Below are 21,456 nucleotides of genomic sequence, written 5' to 3' on the forward strand. Positions count from 1 at the left end.
TGCTACAAACAGGCACCTTATGTTACTTGGCACAAGCGTAGATTAGAAAAGCACATTTTCTGCTGGCTAGGAAGGATATTGGACTCAGATGAGCTTTTGTTAACATTTCCCACTGCAAAACCGCAGTCTCGCAAGCTCATCAGTTTTGTGCAGTGCATTACCGTACCTACACACAGCTTTACACAAGCTATTCAATGTACTTTGATTCGAATATCTCACTGACACACATAGGTCCATAAATGTGAGCAGATTTGACTGAGGGGCTGCCATTTGATTTATTTATTTTTTTCATGTCGTATGAAAGCAGGGAATCATAGCTTCAAATTGACATATTGGTTGTTCAGTTTGACCCACCAGTTTTGGCTTATAGAGTAATGTCTTGGAGAAAACAGCGAGTTGAGAAAACAGGCTTGAAAGGTTCACTTCTGTGGACTCTAACATTACACTTAGCTACATGTTTAAGCATTTATTTCATATTTACGTGTCGATTTCAGCTCTGGCATTTATTTCAGACATGCTCTAGTATGTGAAGAGTCTGCCTGTGCTATTAACTCATTTTGAATAAATGAATAAATAAATTCAGTTTTTCTCCTCTGGTGAAAAGCTGGAGGCTGCACGATGGCAGCCCCTCAGTCAAATCTGGTCACAAATGTGCAAATCTTTTACACATGTAATTACTGTGGACCGCAAGCTTGAATGAATCGCATACCTCCAGTTTCTTCATCTTTCTCTCCATAGTGACCCGGTCCAAAGGTTCAGAACTGTCGATCACCATCGTGAAATTATTCTGAGCCGAGCTGAGCCAATCAGAGAAGGATGTGCAGAGGTTCTCAGCCTCCTCAATGCTCCTCAGTTCCTCAAGCAGCTGTTTGATGGTCTCCTGAGAGATGACAGAGAGAGAGATGATGCACGATTAGTAATATCATGTCACGCTACAATTAAACCGTTCAAATTGACCTTATTCCCTTGGGCCCTACGTTTAGTTGACCAGATTACATGGGCGACACTAAGTATCGTCGCCGACAATGGACTGCGACGAGTTGTGACCTTGTAGATCGGCTATTTTTGCTGAATGTAACCCCCATAAGAGAGATGATACGGTTCAGGTGGTTTACAATTCTCAAAGCTGTGCATTTGTCAAAGAACTTATGGCCAGAACAATTACATAGATTCAACAAAAACATTTAATTCAAGTTATTATGTCAGTAAATTAGCCACTGTCCATGGCTGAGGGAAGTAGGGGTGCTGGGGGGGATGGAGCACCCCCTCCCCCCAGGCACAGCTCCCCCTCGGACAGGAGGGGAAAAATAATAATAATTTTAATCAAAACAGATTAACATTATGTCCCCCATATATGGGGACTAGGTTGGCGAAGGGTGTGTAGAGCCCAGGATCACATTAGATAATTGACACAGGGGTGAAAAATGGGTTACAAAATCGTGGGATAAAAAAAAACAGATTTCTGTTACTAGGCCTAATAAATATGCTGTATCACAGTATCGGCGCCTTATCCTGGTTAATTGCCTGTGTCAGTTTGTTCATGCATGTGGAGAGGGAAAGTAAAAGCCACTTTTCTGCGTGAAAATGCGCGAAAATGCGCATGCACGAGGCGCGTGCACGCGCATTTTGCGGCGGACGCTTAAACACTAGCACCCCCTGCTGAACGCTCAGCACCCCCTGCTGAACACTCAGCACCTCCTACTGCAAATATCTTCCCACGGCCATGCCACTGTCATCAAAATGAAAGGTTTCTTTGACATTGTGTAAACATTTTGGCCGCCATAATGGCAGTAGGGAAAGATGGTGTACTTACATCTAAATGTTTTTCCACTTAGACTGGATGCTTAATGTAGCAGGATTTTTTTCAAAATACAGTACAGTTGTGCGAAGTATTAACAGTTTGTATTTGGAATTTGGTTGAAAGAAAATAAATATAATATGGAAATGTATGCATATATAATTTGTACACACATTTGTAGCCCACTTTTAAAACCACTCCTGTAGGCCTAATTATGAAGTTACAGTACTGGAAAATATTATTACAGCAAAAGTCACTCAATCCATAAAGTGTTTCATCAGCACAAAGTGTTTATTGTATTTTTGAGTGGTGCAAACCACTCCAACAACTGGCTTTGTACCCGTGTACCCGTGTTCGTACCAAAAAAATTAGCATGGTTACTATGATCACTGACATTACGTCAGACCACAGCTGATCAGGCTATATAAGACCTTGCACCACTCAGTTCACACGGTTGTGATTTTTAATGTATTTGTGACGTTCATTTCCTCTTCAACTCCAAAGGACTAGAGACAACTCAAGATTTCCAACTATCCAACTTCATTTTCCAACTTTGTTGCTTTTGAACTGTTGGCTTCATTTGTTGATTAGTTGGTTCATAAATCATGTAGGTTGTAAACCATTGGCATCTTTGTGCTGAACTCCTGAAATAACTTGGACCTTCTGTAGTCTTTCCTCTCTGCCTCGGATTGTTTGAATGGCCTTTTAAAGTCTCCTTAATGAGCAGCGGCCATTTTGCTACTGCACCCTGGGAAGTGTAGTTTTTTGAGATGCCAAGCAAAACTCCACTACTGAGTTTTGACTCAACAGTATTCATATTGTATGTGAACAGCAACAGACCATTCACGTGCTGTATACTGTAGAAGCCAACATGAGACAGTGGGAACTAATAAATTACTTCCCTATAATGCATGGAAGCTCTCTAATATTTTAAAATATATGCTATTTCCTGCCTACCGTCCGTCCGTCCGTCCGTCCGCCCGTCCGTCCGTCCGTCCGTCCGCCCGCCCGCCCGCCCGTGCGTGCGTGCGTGCGTGCGTGCGTGTGTGTGCGCGCTAATCTCCGGCACTGTTGGCCACATCCACGCCAAATTGTGCACAGTTGCACACACACTCCCTGGTTGCCAACGACGAACCTCTGCCCCAAATATTCCACAACGGCCTGTTATAGCGCCACCATGAGGCCGATTTTGGCAAACACATTTATGTAGATTACTCGTACACATTTTATCCATATATCACTCAATTCTGTATACACAACTTTGTATGCGCACTCCCTAGAGGCCATGGCAAAACATTTTCCCTGCATTTTCCACATATCCCAGTTATAGCACAACCACGAGGACGATTTCTGCAAAACCCATTTGTTTATATTAGTCGCACAGATTTCATCCAAATCTCACACAAATGATCTCTGTAGTCATGCTGATCAAGACGAGTCTATTGGATTTCTCAGATTCTACACTGATTGGCTAAGATTACATTCCAAAGTTTTCAGGAGTGGCCCATTTTGTACAAAATGCTGCCAATCATGAACGCAGGGCCCAGGTGCAGTGAAACTGTGCACGCATATTCCTACTAGGCTGAGGAAGCAATGCCACTTGACATTTTTCAAGTCAGCCTTATGGTGGCTCTATAACAGGCCAAGTCACAGCTTTACATGCACCGATCTGCATACAACTTTGTATGCACAAAACGTTGTGCATATAAACGTCCCTACAGCCCAAGGAAAAACATCTGCATTTTTCAATTCTGCCTTTTCGAGGCCCATTTATGTGCAACACTCTTTTTTATATTAGTCCTTCAGATTTGATCCAAATATCAATCCTGGTGGAGACCTGTGCCCCGAGGGTCACTTCTTCTAATATTTGTGACTGTGATTGTTCACAAGCCTGTGTCTATCTGGTCAAAAAGAGACACAGAAAACTCTTTGACTATGAAGACCTGTTATCTCTTTCATGTGGAGACATTTGAGACTTAGCCTATACACCCCAGTGTTTTAAGTCAGCCAATAGGGACCACAGAGACAGAAAGGAGCTCTCTGATCAGCCATCAAAACAGAAAAATAACCTTTCTCCACAGCACTTTCATCCCCCAAATGTCAATACCTTCACTACAGGGTGGAGAGGGTAGTTTTTGACGCATTATCCACTTGACTGATTCACAGTCAGCAGCACTATGAGTGGGGAGGGGGGCGAGGGCTGATGTGGGTTTTGACACATCATTCACTCCACTGGCGAATCCCATGGTGAGAAGCTCCAATTAGCTGATAGTGCTGAGTGCACACCTTTCCTGACGAGGAAGAGGTAGCAGCTTTTTACAGTACCTCTCAGCCCATATGGCCCCCACTTTACACAGAATAATTACATGCATCCATGGGAAAAGAAGCACATGCTTATGTGTGCATGCACGCGTGAGTGTTTGTAAGCATATGCATGCGTGTTCATTTTAAGATGTGCTCAAAAAGTGTGTGTGTGTGTAAGAGAGAGGTGTCAAGTATTGCAAGTAAGCGAGCGAGGAAACAACACACACACACACACACACACACACACACACACACACACACACACACACACACACACACACACACACACACACACACACACACACACACACACACACACACACACACACACACACACACACACACACACACACACACACACACACACACACACACACACACACACACACACACCCTGAGGTGTTACTGAAAGTGTAAAAAATCAATGCTGTGCCAGAGAAGCCTTTCCACTCTTGGTGCTGGGTGTGAGATTGCCTTCTGTGGCATTTAATTACAGTCGAAGCCCCAGACCAGAGGAGTCCCATTGATTTTCCTTTAGTCGCCCTCCGCCGGAGAAGCTGGTGAATAGAGAGACTACTGTATTGTATTGAATGTACAGTACAACACTGACCGTTCTCACAGGCACTACTCTCAAAGCTGCGTCAATGGGGTGTTACAGAAACAAAGCCCAGACTTTCCCCGGAACAAATGACATGTCTTTATGGCAAGGGCAACGTACACAGCAAAATCCATAGTGTTCATGAAATTCCAAGAGTGAAGAAATGGACCTGATTTTGATAGGATTCTTGTGTGTACTGGATGAAACACACATTTTCTCAAGTGCAAGCCAAATCATAGCTATCAATCACATTCAAGATATGGTAACACAACTTCTATTCTGGCTTTTTACAGATGAGCCCCCTTTACGTACATGAGCCCCGACCCATTCATGCGCAAAACGGACTCATGTAGACATGATCTTTTGGGGATGTGATCAACACAAAGTGTGGCCCACCTGTGTGTTGAGCAGCAGGGCATGGTAGCGGGTGGTGAGCTGCGTTGCTGTAGCGCTCACACGGCTGCTGATGTGAGACTCTTCCAGAACCATCTGTGCCAGCGAGGAGAGGCCATCTACCTCTGCCTGGCGTGCCAGCACTGCATCCTGCCATGCCTGTTCACAAGGACACAGACACACAAGAGTTTGCGTAGTCCTAGAAAGGCTACTGCATTTATAAACCAGTTTGAACCAACACTGTCACAAAGCCCTTTTTTCCCACAGAAAAATAAAAAAATAAAAAAAAATAAAAGCACAAATCCAGATGAAATACAGGAAATACAGTAAAAGCAAGAAATTAAACAAAAAAATGTGTGTGTGTGTGTGTGTGTGTGTGTGTGTGTGTGTGTGTGTGTGTGTGTGTGTGTGTGTGTGTGTGTGTGTGTGTGTGTGTGTGTGTGTGTGTATGTGTGTGTGTGCAAGCATTTGTGTGCTCGTGTGTGCACTCACACTGAAGATATAGACCAGGGCATTTGATAGGATGAACGGAAGGAAACAAAGGGGTCATTTTCCCAGAAGTCACGAGTTAAATTGGATATCGTAAGCAACAGTCAGTGTGTGATTCCTTGACATGAGCAGGGAGCTTGTTTGTTCCACAGGGAGTGCTCGCAGAGGAGAACTAAATCATTGACACACTGTGTTGCTAGACCAGTGGTAAATCAATTGGTAACGTCATAGTCAATATACTGTAAGCGTTTACAAGGAGCAGGCTAAGAGTGACTGAGATCATACGGCTATGTTTGTCTGCAATGTCTAGTTTACAACTTTACATCATGACACACACAGCTGCAGAGTATTGATCATGTGATGTTTTTGAGAGCTGAGATGGAGAGCTGGAGTAATCAATGCTAGGAACCAAATAACAAAAACACAGTTTGGTTTGTCATGGTTAAGTGTTAATTATGGCCCATTCAGTCCATTGAGACTGCCACTGCCACATTAAAGTCGATACAAATAAACTTGGCATGACTATTTCTGTGCTGTTTCCTTGATGTGACTGTCAAAGACAAGGTCTGGATCTAAAATAAAACAATTATTTCTGACAGATTATTTTATGGGAGCTGTACAGCTACTGGAGCTAAGAGGGAGGTCTGTATGGTCGACTCGTCACTGTCTAAAATAGCATTTCAGTTTTGTCTGCACAGGATATGAAGCTGTATCTCATCCATCTACAGATCACCGCATGTTAGTGCACAAACTACTGGAACAATCAGAGTTGCTATCCCCTCACACATCCTGCCTTCATGAATGAAGTGGATTTAAAAGGTGAACATAAAAAAAGGCATAATAACTTATATATATACTATGATCACTATAAAGTGCACAAGGCAGACCTCCACCAAGGAGGCAGCTTGTCCAAAAGGCATTCTGTAGCGTGCAGATTGCCACCTACCCTTTTGGGAAAACGTTATATTTTATACTTGTACAATTGTCCATTCATGAAGAAATATTCACAAAGAAACCTGCACCCTGCTCTTGCTCAGCAGCATCAATTTGATTCAAGAATTGACATTTCAGTCCACCTGGACCTTCATCTCTCCATCTTACCACGTCTTACAGAAATGATACAGTCATGGATCTTGCAGAAATTATACCGTCGTCATGACCTTATATAGATAGATACTCCTTCTGTGTTCACAGGTGTGATACAATCAGACTCTCCTGTAGGAGCGTCTCGGGCGGCTGTGGCTCAGGAGGTAGAGCCAATGATCCCTGGGTCGGCGGTTCGAATCCCGGCTCCTCCTGTCCACATGTCGAAGTGTCCTTGGGCAAGACACTGAACCCTACATTGCCTCCAATGAGTCGGTCGGTGTAAGCTTGCCACCATTGGTGTGTGAATGTGGGAAGTGAGGACACTGGCGTCGACTGTTCGCCGCTTCACCTCCCAATGTATGAATGAATGAACCATTGTAAAGCGCTTTGAGCACTTGGAAAAGCGCTATAAAAATGCAATTCATTATTATTATTATTATTATTAATCTGCACACCTCTGAGTGCAGGTCTACACCAGGCCGGATTTTTGATGATGGCGAAGTTGGAATGGTATATGAGACATCTGACTCGTATGACTTGGAGATAATGTGAAATACCAATAGTATGAGGTTTGGAGGCCCACACTGCCAAAGACAAGTTTGGCGAGGTGTTTTTGTTTTTACACTAGATGGCGCTCTTAGCTAACCTATGATTCAGTGTCACAGAGTCCCTGTGAAACCAGGAACAAGGAAATCACGTGATCGATAAAACTCGCCTCCCGTCCACTCCCATATTAACGCTTAAATCTATCTTCCTGTATCGTTCCACTTCAGCCACGACCAACATTCACATTTTCAATGGACTAACTATTGAACAAAAGGACGGTTTCACACACAGTTTATTTCTTCGCAAGCACGCAGCGAACGTCTCTCGGATCAATGGGCGGGGATCGTAGTGAAGATTAATATCTGTGACTTAAAAAGGTAAGCAAATACGGAAAAAATCTGGCAGTGGCTAAACGCAGCAAGAAATGTATCTGTCAGTCAATGAGTTAATGTAAAGTTAATGTAATGCTAATGTAATTTTTCCCTCTAACCTTGAGCTGTTTCAGTTGGGCTTCCTTGGTGGCTCTGTCTGACTTCCGATGACGTCTGATGTTTACTTTCCTCTCCATCTCCTCCAGCCACTGGGCCAGGCTCTGGAACCTCTGACCCATCTGCCTCAGCCGGGCCAGGGTGGAGTTCTGCTGGCTCTGTGTCTCTTCCAGACGCTCCTGGTAGGCCCCCCACTCCCGCTGTGCCGTGTCCAGTGCACGGTCCTCGATTTGGGGTGCACCCCAGGGGATGACACGGTCCCTGCTGGTCAACACGGAGGACAGCAGGGCCTGGCCCTTTGAACAGCTGTCCTGCTGGAGCTGTGAAGGGAAGGGAAGACAGGTGTGATTTAAATGTAAAAGTCCAGTTGTGTAAGTTTGTCTACCTTGTCAAACAGAGTCTGATAAGGTAGATATACACCAGGTGCTCAAATGATTGACTGACTGAGTGAATACAGGATGAAAAATGATCATGCTTATTGATTTGTGATGATTTGCTCGGTCGTTTCTCGGAACCACTAGACAACATTTGCAAAGTGGGCGGGATGAGCCTGATGAGTCAGTAGCGAATAGTGATTCAGGGCTCTGGAACTGTGCAATATACTGTCTATTACATTATATTAACAGATGTGGGACAGTATAATAACCTGTAGCTGATGCAGGGTGTTCTCCAGCGTGTCGACGTTCCCCTCGGGATGGGACAAGGAGGCCAGGGTGGCTTGCTCCTGCTCCAGCCAGTCCTCAAACACATGTAACCCCCTCTGGTATTCCTGGTGGACCAACACCAGCTCCTTGGCCTTACTGACAGCAGCCTGGGAGACAAGAGCACCAAACACACGGTAAACACAAACAATGTAACACTGCAGGAGTGTTATCATAGGTTATTCCTAAATTAAACAAAAGCAAAAAAATGTTTCAGAATAGAATCATTCTTCAAAGTAAATTATGGAGCAAAAACAGGACTTAACTAGATAAAGTGCCCCTTGGGGCACAGGTCTCCACCAGGGCAGGTCAGGTTGTGGCCTCCTGGTGGCGCTATAATAGGTCAATGTGAAAAGGGTGCCATTTCTTCTTACGCCTTGGATGGCAATTGGATGATTTGAGGCATTTTGTTCCAAAAATGTGTTTTGCAAAGATCCTGTTGGTGGCGCTATAACGGGGTGCATACTTAGTTTAGACTAGTCATTGGTTAGACATGGGTTAAGGTTAGGTTTAGGTGTGCTGCCCCGTGGGAAGTTTGGGATATATTCCTCAGCCTAGTAGGAAAGTCTGGGAAAGATTTCACATAAATTGCACGCTGCGTTCATGATTTGAGGCTTTTTGTTCAAAACGGGCCAATCCTGCAAAATTGAAAGCCAATGTTAGCCAATTAGGATGGAATATGAAATATCGGACAGATCCATCTTGAACACATGACTATAGAGATAGTGTGTAACGATTTGCGAGATTTTTGGACAGAATCTTGAGGGGTAATATAAAAAAAATGTTTTTCAAAAGTCGGCCTCGTGCTATAAGGCGCTAGGCCGTTCTGGAAAATTTGGGGCAGAGGTTCATCGTTGGCATCTAGGGAGTGTGCGTGCAAAATTTTGCACCGACCGGGTTAACGGTGCCGGAGATTAGCTGTTAACAGACGGACGGACCCACACACACACTCACACACACGGATGCAAAACATACTCTCTCCCCAAGCCTTCGGCCTGGTGGAGACAACAACCAATGATTGTGTTGTGAACAGATACCTTGGCCTTGTCTTTGAGGCTACTGTATCTGAGCTGCAGCTGTTGCACCTCCTGCTGGGTGGTGTAGTGTTCAGCCATGTTGGAACCCTTGGTGGCGATGGTCTCCAAAGGACTGCTGTGACTCAGCACATCCTCATAGAGGAGCTACAATGAAGTACAAGCACACAAAATTAAATATACACCCACCAACACTCATGCAGGTGTATACAGGTCCATTGAAGAGCTCCCAGGTGTGATTGTTGTGAAGTGAATGCGTGCATTGTGATCAAAACTCTCAGCCCATAAAAATTGGTCCACGACCCAAAAATGGGTCCGGACCCATTGTTTCGGAAACCCTGCTCTATACTAGGCCCCCTCCGGTTTTTCCTCTACAATAAATACTGTTGCCAAAATTTGCCAGTTTCCATCTGGTGTTCCATTACACTACAGTATGTCTAATGAGTCTGTTGGATGTCAAATTGCAAGGACGCCATGTGAATACAATTAAGATTCTGGGTAGGTCACCAGGACCAGGTTTTTGGGTGTGGGACCACGAAACGAAATGTGTTTTACATTACTGTACACAAATTATTTCTCACTGGATGCTGTCATTATCAGATGATGGCACTCTGATATAGCGGTGTGTGTGCTATGGTACTGTACCTTGGTCTTTCCCAGGTTAGCTGTCTTGTCTCTCATCTCAGAGTACTGTCTGTCTGAGCTGCCCAGTGTCTCCTCCACACGGTCCATCCACAGGACGAACTGACCCACGTCTTCCTGGTAACTGGTCCACTGTGACAGAGAGCCCTCCAGCTGGCTGTTACAATGAACACAGCAAAAATAAATATGCAATAAAGACTTACAAGTATGTGAGAGCACACTCGTGCAAGGAACGCAACACACGCATGCACACACGCATGCACACGCACGCACTCACGCACGCACGCATGCACGCACACGCACCAATGGAAAACACACCCAACAGCACAATAACATTTTCTAAATTGTATTGACAATTCTTGCAACCTTTTTAGCTGACTGAAATCCATCAAGGAAAACCTGTCTAATTCATCAGTTGATTGACTGATCAATTGATTGACTGACTAGTAATTAACTGATTGATTGGCAGTCGTGACCTTTTACACTGAATGGAGGCAGAGAGGAGGGAGTCCCATGAGTCCTTGAGGTCTTGGATCTGTTTGCGCACCACCGGGACGCCCTCAGCTGATGTGTTCCTCTGGACGGCTTCGCCTCGCGTCAGCAGCATTTTTAACTGGATCTCCCTCTCCTGCCGGGCTGCCAGCAGAGCCTGCAGACAGAGGGGAGAGTACAGTAGGAGGAATACACAGTACAGAATGTTGATTTAAGTCGGAGATAGTACAAATGCAACCCAAAGGAGCCATACAGTACTGTAGGTGTCCTTTAACCCATTTTGGGCGGGAACCCCTTTTGGTGTTTTAAACATTATGTTATAATTTAGCTATTGAAAAATAGCAGATCTACAAGCTCATAGCGCGCCACCGAGTGGCGCGCTACGAGCTTGTAGGTCTGCTATTTTTGAAAAGTTGTGAAAATGTGGCGCAAATTTGGAATATATATTTTTTCAGAACAAACGTTTTTAACTCAAATCTTTGCGTCTGGGGGGTTCCTGGAACAACATATTTTCAGATGGGGGGTCGGCGGCCAATTACATATCATTTTTGGGGTCCTTGACATGAAATATTGAGCACCACTGATACAGAAACATGAGGTATTTCAGAAAACCGTCAACATTTTGAAGACATTTTTTAAATTTCGACGTCAGGCCTACAGTAAATGCCTGGGTTAAGTTACTGTAACACTATGGATTTTTATTTTTTACTGTGTATGGATGCAAAATAAGAACACACTGAAAGGATGCTATGTCTGTACAACTGGGCTTCAGCTTGAAGAATAAACACAATATTGTAGAGAAGAGATGCTTTTCAAAATGTTGAACGTGTTCATTTATCGCACTGCCTTTGAAATGAACAGTACTTTAAAATACATCATGCTATAGCCATTCACACTGAGCACTATAACTACTGTACACTATAACAATAACTATATTTTCACCATTATATTTTGTTGTAGTTGGTGTGAACTCTGCTGTCCACTTGACTTGAACCATTTTTTTTATTTTTTTTTAATGTTTATTTTGTGGCTTTCGCCTTTATTTTATATTTTTATGGAGGGACAGACAGTAGGCTGACAGGAAATGGGGAGAGAGATGGGGGGAAGACATGCAGTAAAGGCCGTCGGGATCGGGAGTCGAACCCGCGGCACACTGCCAGACTGGATTACCAGCCAAAGTGCCTGGACCACTGAGCCACGGCCCAGGCGACTTGAACCATTTTAAAAACTATATTTTTATAGTTATAGTTATAGCGCTCAATGTGAATGGACCTTTATTCTCTCCGCCTTCTCATTGTTCCCTAGTTACCCACCTCCAGCTGTATCATCCGGTCCTCCAAGACACTCTTGTCCGCGGTGGGTGAGAGGCAGGTGTTGAGGACGCTCTGGGCTTCACACACCCAGTCCTGGAGCTCCTTGAGCCCATGGGAGAAGAGGCGATGCTCCCCGACAATTCGCTCAATTCTGGAGGCCTTGTCCTTGAGAGAGCAGAGCACGGTGTCATAAATGCAGCCTCTTGTTCTATGTTCCTTCAACAGCTCTCCCGCTGGATTAACGGCTTCACACAAGAGCTTTGGGGGAGTTTCGAGTGCATATTAACCAGGATAAATGTCCTTTTCCACAGTGTGTTTGATTTTAATTCTCTTGAGAGCTACACAGTCTCCCACTGTAATGTGGAAAACAATGTACGTATTATTTTTCTTTTCTTGTCCAACATAATGACTCATGACAGCGTTAACATCAGAACTCAATGCAGATTAAGGAGAGGTCTAGCTACAAGCGACAACTCCAAATGTTTCTATTCCTGTTTGAATCATTTCCTTTCCTGTCTATGCGTCTGGCAGGGGAAGCAGAGCTAAAAATAGCACTCTGTGAGGTGGCTGACAACATAAAATAAATCCCATTCATCATTGTTGGTACAACCTCATTGTCCTCCGCTGAGGTACACGGTGCTTGCTTGCGCGGCCAGTGTAAGGTGCTCTGTACCGTCTCACAAAATTAATCAAAACGAGTGCAATGATCAACCTGGGGCTGCTGAGAAAGGTCACTCTCTATTCCTAGGTAACATTAGTGACACATTTAATCTCTGGCTTTTCAGACGCACTTTGGTAGATAGCGATAATCACCAATGGCCTTGGCCTTTTCCCCAGGCTAATGAGGCAGTGAACCCTCAGCTTATGACAAATCACCACGATCGGGCGCACTGGTCCTGTATAGTGAGACGTTCCCTAGCGATTGTACCCACTACAAGCCTATTGAGGACGTGGTACAGTACGTGTGTTGCTATGAATTACAGAAATGGTGAAATACTGTATGTATGTATATATGCATGACACAGCGAAAAACACAGTGAAAGCCACAGTAGATGATACAGGCTCAATAGGAGGCTCCATCTCTTACAGTAGTATGCGAATGCATCAAAGCAAGGCACAGAGAAGAGGGTAAGAGAGGCGCAAGAGGGGTGGGTAATAGATGGGTGCCATGGGGAGTACAAGAGGTGGGTAAGAATATTACCTTGGTCAAGTTGCTGAGGGCTAGGTACTGAGCTGACAGCTGGGACACGCGGTGAACAAAGCCTTTCCCGGCCGCCTGGCCCTCCCAGAGGCGGTGAGCCCTCTCCCGCAGTCGGCTCAGCTCTGCTTCACGACTCGCCATCTCCTCCAGAACACACTGAGCCCAGTATGGAGGTGAAGGAAGGGGAGGAGAGAAGCATGAAAAGAGTGGGCAGAGTTGGAGATGAAAGAAAGGGTAGGGTTTGGAGATACAGTTGAAAATGTATGAAAGGAAACAAGAGTGGAGGATTGGGTGTGTAAGGAGGATCATGAGGAAAGGATGAGAGGACAGAGAATGAGGCAGTTTGCATGGCAGGCAGATTGTGTGGAGATATGGTGGTAGTAGAGACGAGGGAGAGCAGGTAAGATATGACACAAGGACAGACACAGAACAAGAAGATCACAATGAGATATGAGCATAAACACAGGGAAGAAGAGAACATCTTAAAAACACAGCATCAGCGATATTCTTTCAGGAATACGGTTAGACAGTTGACAGCACAGGGCAGGTAGAGAACAACATAACGCAAAGGAGGGGTTGGGGGGTGAATGAAGGGAAAAGAGGAGGTAAAGAAGTAAAGAGGTAGCACAGGTTAAACCAGCTGAAGCCTGTATTGTACGGTGTTGACCGATACAGTAGGTGCTTTGGAGAGGAAATGTAATTGCTTGCAGGGCCAAACAAAAGGCAACGACGAAGAGCAGGAAACAAAGTAAATACGAAAATAGCAACACCGATAAGAGTAGTGCTTTTGAGATGGGTGTGATATATATTTTTTCTCCCCTTTTGTCAGTTTTATCTTTTTTTTTTCAATGCTGCCTGCTTTCCCTCCATCTTCTATCTGTGCCAGACACGGTGGAGGCTGTTATCACATCCTGAAAGAGCTTTTTAGCGGCGCTGCGTTTCAGCTCTGACAGAAGCGGAATTAATTAGATTTCTGGACTTTTCCATGTGACTATTGTGTCAAGGCACACACAGGCGCTGCTGTATTTTGATCCAGTGGTGCTCAACAAATGTAATTAGGTCCTTCCCTTCCTCTGTTGCAAATTGATTTCAGATTGTACTTGCGGGATGTGTATCTTATGATGAGCTGCAACTGCTTTGTCTCCTTGTACTGTAGGTGATTTCACGCAACCTTCAATATAAGACATTTACTACTGTCAAATTTATGGAAAGGCAGCGTCGCTCTGTGACGTGTTGTGAGCTTACAGGTATACACGTATTTTCGGTGTGCACAACAGCATGCACGCAACTGAGGAATAGCCTACGCTACGTTTATTTCCATCACCGCTCCTCTGTTAACACGCGTAGCACTGGATTCATGAAGAATCAAGTGCTTGAAATGCCACATCATTGTTGAACGTTCAGATCGAAGGAATTTTGATTGCAACCCATGTGAAGTCACAGCACCTAATCCAATCAATGTGCTCCGCTGCAAAATAAATCACCTGCGCCAGATGCGCAAGAGATAAGACCACCTCCAAGCTACACCAAATACAATAGGGTGGCCAGACGTCTCGGTTTGGCTGGGATTGGCAAGAACAGTCGCGTGCAAACCTGTGCATGCAATAAAACGCGTTTTTGTGGGTTCGACGTGTTACACCCCGAGGCATTATAAACAGTGAATACCTGGTAGTGTCCATTAATGTTAAAGGGGGCATGACACAGCCCGATTATATCATTATGATACTGTACATCAAGTACAGTTTCTTTACCTTTAAGAGAGCGCAGAGGTTCACCTGCTCATACATTAATAACACTGCAAGGTGCTATGTTATAATATCAGGTCATTAAAGAAGGAGCAGAGAAAGTGGAATAGGTCACTGTACCTTTAGTTTGCTGAGCTCCTGTTTCTTGGCAGGGAGGTCATGTAGGCGAGCACTGCTCTCCTGAACTTTGACCTCCGTGATGTTCAACCAGTCCTGGAGTGGCTCAGCGCTGGCCTCAAAGTCTGTCATCTGAGACTCCAAGTTCTGGATAACAAAAAGTTTTACATAAGGTAAATATTTACAGCCACACATTATGTGCTGATACTATATAGAGAGTGAATAAACATACTGAAAAGAAAGGGTTCTTCGTGCTTAAATGTTTCAATGTATTACTTATAGTCTGGGCAAAGATCTGCACCTGTATGGATATACTGTTGCAACGTCCTTATTTTTATCCCCAAATTAATCTTTGTATAGAGCGTCGCAGTCCCGCCCCCTTTCATGACAACGCCAGGCCCAGGAAATGAATCCCAATGCATTTTTCCCATAGACATTTCAAAACGTATTTATTTAAAGACCTTTTAAGCGTCGTACGAAGCCAACTCTTGTCGTGACAAATCATGACAACACACACATATTTTGGACCAAACAAATAATTACAAAGAAGAAAAACAATTCTTTGTTTGGCCCGAAAAATTGTGTTTGTTGTCATGATTTGTCACGACAAGAGTTGGCTTTGTCCGCGGCGTAAACGTCTTTAAATAAATACTTTTTGAAAAGTCTATGAGGAAAATGAACGGGGATTTATTTTCCGGGTCTCTCGAGGGGGCGGGACTGCGACGCTCCATAGTCATGTTTACATAGAGGTCCACAAAAGACACAAATACACTGATACAAACAAGGACATAAAGACAGATGGACAAACAGACACACCAGTGCTTGCTTGCTTGATTGCGCGCACACACACACACACACACACACACACACACACACACACACACACACACACACACACACACACACACACACACACACACACACACACACACACACACACACACACACACACACACACACACACACACACACACACACACACACACACACACACACACACACACACAGCTCACCTTGAGTGCATTCTCTCTCATCTGCAGGTTAGTCATCAGGCTCTTCCAGTCTTCTCGTGCGTTGGCCACCTTGGCCTTGAGACCCTCCACTCTGTCTTTGGCCACCACAGCCATCAGCAGCTCTCCGCTGGCCCCTACCGTGCTCAGCCTGGCCTGTCCATGCTCCCTGTCACCCAGGAACTCCTGTGGTGGGACATACAAACAAAAGGACATTGAACTATTAGGACAGTGATTCTCAACCTTTTATTTCAAGGGCAGCAATATATGCAAAATTAGGCCACAGACCCCCATGTGATCCTTTATATTTTATCTCTGGGACCCCAATGTAAACAGTACAATTTGCCTACTTATCCACATGATCTATAGCGTCCTAGGACAATTTGGCCAAAATAGGCAAACATTCACAGCAGAATTTTCCAAAATATTCAGTGAAAATAGCCAATCCACCCCACGCTGCTATCTGATGTATGGACCGTAACATAATATATGTGATTAAATTAATTCGGTCGCAGAGTGAAAACCAAGCGGCCATGCCAATTTTGATTATGTGTTCCCTCAAATCTCACTGTACACTGTCAAACAATGTAATTAGGCAGAGTCATGGCTAATTCCATCTGTACATGCATGAGGGATGCGGGGGGTTGGAGGGTCTGACCAAGCAATCACAGATGAGAAAACTCACTGAGCCTGAAATACGTGGCCTTGACGTCCCCCACCCCTCCGCTGTCACCCCACCCCGACCCCAACCCAAACACACATACACACACGGGGAAAAAAGTCCCTCCCTCAGAACTGAGCCGATGACAGTAGCACAGCAGGCACCACTCCACCATCTGTGCAGTCAACACATCACTTTTACACACTTGAGCTCTGGTCACGCACGCACGCACGCACGCACGCACACGCACACGCACGCACACGCACACGCACACACACACACACACACACACACACACACACACACACACACACACACACACACACACAGATGGTCTGAGTCTGTCACTTTCTTTCTTTCTTTCATGAGCGGCTACTTTCTGTTCTTCTACCGGTAGTTCTCTCTCATTCCTCGTGTCCTCTATAGCACTTTCCTTCATTCTTTCATTCTTTGCTCCACACCATCTACTTTTCTCCCTGCTGCTATTGTAACGGTATAACACCAATTAAGCGTGACACAATGCATGTCTACCCCCCGCGCCGCTGCCCTCCTGGAGGTCAGCCATGTGGAAACATTGTTCCACATTCCCCACCAAGTCAATAATAAATAAAACATGACCGCTTCCATATTCCTCTCTCCACTCCACCGTCATATCCTCCGCACAACAGATGCTTTCATCCACAAAGCTAGTCAAGAAAACTCCTGGAGAAGAAAGCAGGCGCAGCACACAAAGAAAGTCCAGCAAAGTGTTTCCCTTTTTGGATAAAAAAAAAAACAGCCCTAAAATAAATATGATTTTTCAGATTTTCGGATGTGCTTTTCGCAAATTCTGAACTCATTCACAAGCTCTGAATTGATGACAAAATGTTACTCAGTGCACTCAAATAGACTTGATTGCATCTACTCAGCCCCTTCACGTGAGTGCAGGAGCTGAGCCTGAAACCTGTGTGATAGCAATCTGTGGTGGTTTGTTATATTGAACCTGTGGACAGGTGTCAGAGGTAATTAGCCGTCTGGTGTGGGAAACGCGGCTTAACGGACATGTCCCTGACTCCTAGAAGGGGCCCTGGGGTTCTCTAAAGAAACTGTCACACTGCTATGACTGCCATAATACACAAAGAGGGGAGGAGAGAGAGACAGAAGGAGACACACACACACATACACATCAGAGAGCGAGATCAGAGGGAGGGAGATACATGGATAGAGCCAGGCAGACAGAGAGAGAGAGAGAGAGAGATACAGGGATAGAGACAACGGTAGATTGAAAAGGCAATGCTGAAGGGAGACCCTGCTGTGGGGATTTCATTTTCCCACAGTGGTGTGCCTGGCTCCAGCTCATCTAGGCTATACGGCAGGACCAGCCACTGTCACCCCAACAAGCCCACCAGAGGATACTCCACAGTGGGCATGTCAATACTCTTGAGAAATCTCCCTCTGAAACCAATTGGTCCTTCAACCTCAACATCATGGTTTCCCATTTTAGCCATGTTTCTCCGGTGCTTTTGCTCATAAATTACCATTGTAATGAACGGTTCATTCAGATATGTGGCTATGGGGATAACCTATTTTGCCCTTGAGCAAAGCCCCAGACTGCAGCTATAGTGTAACAGTTTATAATTTAGGCATTTATCAGATGCGTATCCAGAGTGACTTAAGTTCAAGTGCTTCTACTGTAAGTGCTCCCAAGACTATATGAGATTGAAAAAGGCTGGAAGGAAATATCTCTCTCACCTGGATCCTCTGCAGAGCAGTGGAGGCCTCTGCAACGCTCTGTGGTACATCGAAGCACTTGGCGGTGCTGATCTTCGCATTGACCAGCCACTGCTGGAAGTCCCTGAGGGCGGCTCGGAACCTCTGCTCCAACAGACGCTCTTTGTTCTGACATTCCCTGGATGCCCGCAGACTCAGACTGGAGGAAGACAGGAGAGTCACCTGAGTCATTTGCTAATTGTTTAAGCTTGCACAGTTTCCTTGCCATTTCCTCGATCAGATTTGTGTGACCTTGTGACGCATTGCCAGTTTCCGACTCTTTCTCCTGTCTTTGTGCACGTTACTATGTGGCCAGGCCAGTTTGTAAACAAAGCTACACAAATCACGATGTGGCGTTCAGTAGCAAAGTCGTACTACACAAAAGATTGTGATGGCATCATCCCTGTGTTGACAAATTGGCGTGGGCATTTTAACTAGTGTGGTCGTGACATTCTACAATTCTACACTGTAGAATGTCACAACCACACGAGTTAAAATGCCTATACAGTATGTCGCTTTGGCCAAATGGAAATAGTGATCTTTATACCATAAATAATGCAACTACAGCTAAAGTGGTTCAAAAGAGCAATGTTGGTGAGATTCACTGAAGAATCTAGTACAAGTTAATAGTAGTATTTACCTTCTTAGATTATCAACTTTCACAATATGTTCACTAAATCAGGAATTTCCTGGTTGTGCAGACATGCAGTGTTTGTTTATGGGCAGAGGTGGTTCTGTTCCATGATGTGAGCTGTGATTAGTCTCCTTTTGAGGGGCCATACAGTACATGCATACTGTACATACAGAAAAACTCTGTTATAGACAGCGTGTAAAAAAGGGATTCAGTCACTGAAGAGGGGTGCTGCACACATATGCAATATTTCAATCGGTACAGATGTTAAAATAGCATACACATTGTACTGACAGTATGAAGGAGGTCTGTAGGGCTTTGGAGATGAGGAGAGATAAATGGGGCAGGTGGAGAAAAGGGCTAAGCGGGTGAAGTGGAAGGAATGAGCGTTGCGGTGCAGATTGGGGGATGGGGGTTACAGTGTAGAAGGGGGTTGAGAGAGAACATATGTGGGGTGGGCGAGAGTTCACAGGGGTGAAAGGTTGGAGGCAATGCGGTTTGACAGGTTGATGCCCATGAGGAGAGGAGAGCGTATGATGGAGGGAACATGCGGTGGGATACCCAGGACAAGGGCAGGTGAACGGACCATTTCAAAGGGTTGAACATTTGTGACATTTTGAACTTTCTTGATCATTGAGGGAATTGTTGCTACTGTATGGCATTAATCATTCCTCCGCCTATTTTAGCTCTGTTTTAGTAATCATTGCAGGATGGTTTGTGTGGAAAGTTCACAACGGGTCACATTGTGACATGTGGTGAGCTCTGCTATTTTGGAACATTGAAAATTGTGGAACATCAATTCAAGACAAATTCTCACTTATAATGACACGCCCAAAATAGGGACACCCGGTTGAAGTGGTTAAGCAACAAATTATTGTATTATTATTATTTGACAAAGAGGGGACATTTTATATGAATCTTGAACATTGTTAAGTATGATGAGATTTCTCATTAGCCTAATTATATTGCGAGCTGCAAATAATGGAAAGTGCAATGCAGCAATTATTAATGGTCTCCAAGCTATGTACTGTCTGTAGAGGTCAACATGTCAAGGTCACAAGTCAAATCCACACCTGGTATAAGTCACACAATGTTATTACAGCACTACTGTAGCACACAACGCTATACTTTCAAAACATTTGTTGTAAACAGAATATAAACAAATTGTGTATCTAAAAACAACTTGGGTTTCATATAAAGGTTAATGTATTTGTGTTTGTTGGAGCAGGACATGTGATGAACAGGAAACAAGGTGAGCAGCTGTTTCAGCAATAGGTGCTGTCCAAAGGGACGTAGGAGAAACTGGCAACAAGGCAAAAAAACACACACACACACACACACACACACACACACACACACACACACACACACACACACACACACACACACACACACACACACACACACACACACACACACACACACACACACACACACACACACACACACACACACACACACACACACACACACACACACACACACACACACACACAAAGACACCCTTGAGTATTAATGATGCGAGGCGGGCATGAATGGGTAACACAGTGGGGATGAGATGGCCGCGTGCGAGAAGCAGTTTTTCTGCTGTGACAAACAAAAACGGGCATGAGCTAAAGAGGAGAGGAGAGGGAATACTGCCCTTTAGCCTCTATCTCTCTCCTCTGCCTCATTTTCTTTTTGTATCTACTCTCTCTCTCTCTCTCTCTCTCTCTCTCTCTCTCTCTCTCTCTCTCTCTCTCTCTCTCTCCCTCCTTCCACAGTGTCTAATGCAGGACAGGTGCAAAGAGTTCACAAGCCAAGTCTAAAAAAACGTTTTTTTCTTCTTTTTTTTTGTCTGCCTTTGCCAATCTGCAACCAAAGCCAACCGACTAACGTTCAACCAATGAACTTTAGTCACAGAGCTTAGTCACAGCCCTCGACAATTTCAGTCTGTTCTGTTTTGGACGAAACACAAAAGATTTAGTTCCATATTATTGTATATATGGATCTATTGACATAATTCATGTTTCGGCACGTACAATTTTGCATGCATGTAAACATAAATGTCTCTATTCTTCATGGAAAAGAAAAGTAACACAAACATCATGCATGAATGCTAATTGCACAAGTGCGCTCATATGTGGGCTTGAAATTAGTCATTTCTAAACAAACACAAGGGCACATCACAGGAAAATCTCTTCAAGTGTCTTTTGCCTCGTTTTCCTCTATGGCGCACACGCCGTCTGGCATAAAATGAAACCGCGGGAACTACAGCAAACCACAAACGAAGACAGCAAACCAGCGGAGGAGAGGAAAGCAGGATGAATGTCGCTTAGCAACTGGTGGCTGTATGTCGCTCTCCATCCCGTCTCCCTGCCACCTTTCACCCTCTGCTTGGCTAGAAACATGCTCACTTTCACAACTCTTTCCAGAGGCATTGGCAATGAGTGGTGCATGCCATGCACACGCACCCCAG

At 44.6% G+C, this 21,456-nt stretch overlaps 1 protein-coding gene across 1 annotated transcript in view; it reads right to left on the reverse strand.

The window, feature by feature from the left end:
• The window catches only part of LOC306941336 (nesprin-1-like), a 149,346-nt gene that overhangs the window by 98,883 nt on the left and 29,007 nt on the right, over positions 1 to 21,456 (reverse strand). The window contains 12 exon segments of the mRNA XM_079526753.1: positions 710 to 880; positions 5,097 to 5,252; positions 7,705 to 8,022; positions 8,349 to 8,513; positions 9,441 to 9,584; positions 10,083 to 10,236; positions 10,556 to 10,728; positions 11,885 to 12,049; positions 13,086 to 13,241; positions 14,951 to 15,094; positions 15,961 to 16,143; positions 18,350 to 18,527. Coding sequence (XP_079382879.1) covers positions 710 to 880; positions 5,097 to 5,252; positions 7,705 to 8,022; positions 8,349 to 8,513; positions 9,441 to 9,584; positions 10,083 to 10,236; positions 10,556 to 10,728; positions 11,885 to 12,049; positions 13,086 to 13,241; positions 14,951 to 15,094; positions 15,961 to 16,143; positions 18,350 to 18,527 — 2,107 coding nt within the window.

Source organism: Electrona antarctica (assembly GCF_951216825.1).
Source record: "Electrona antarctica genome assembly, chromosome: 17".
NCBI classification, from domain to species: Eukaryota; Metazoa; Chordata; class Actinopteri; order Myctophiformes; family Myctophidae; genus Electrona; species Electrona antarctica.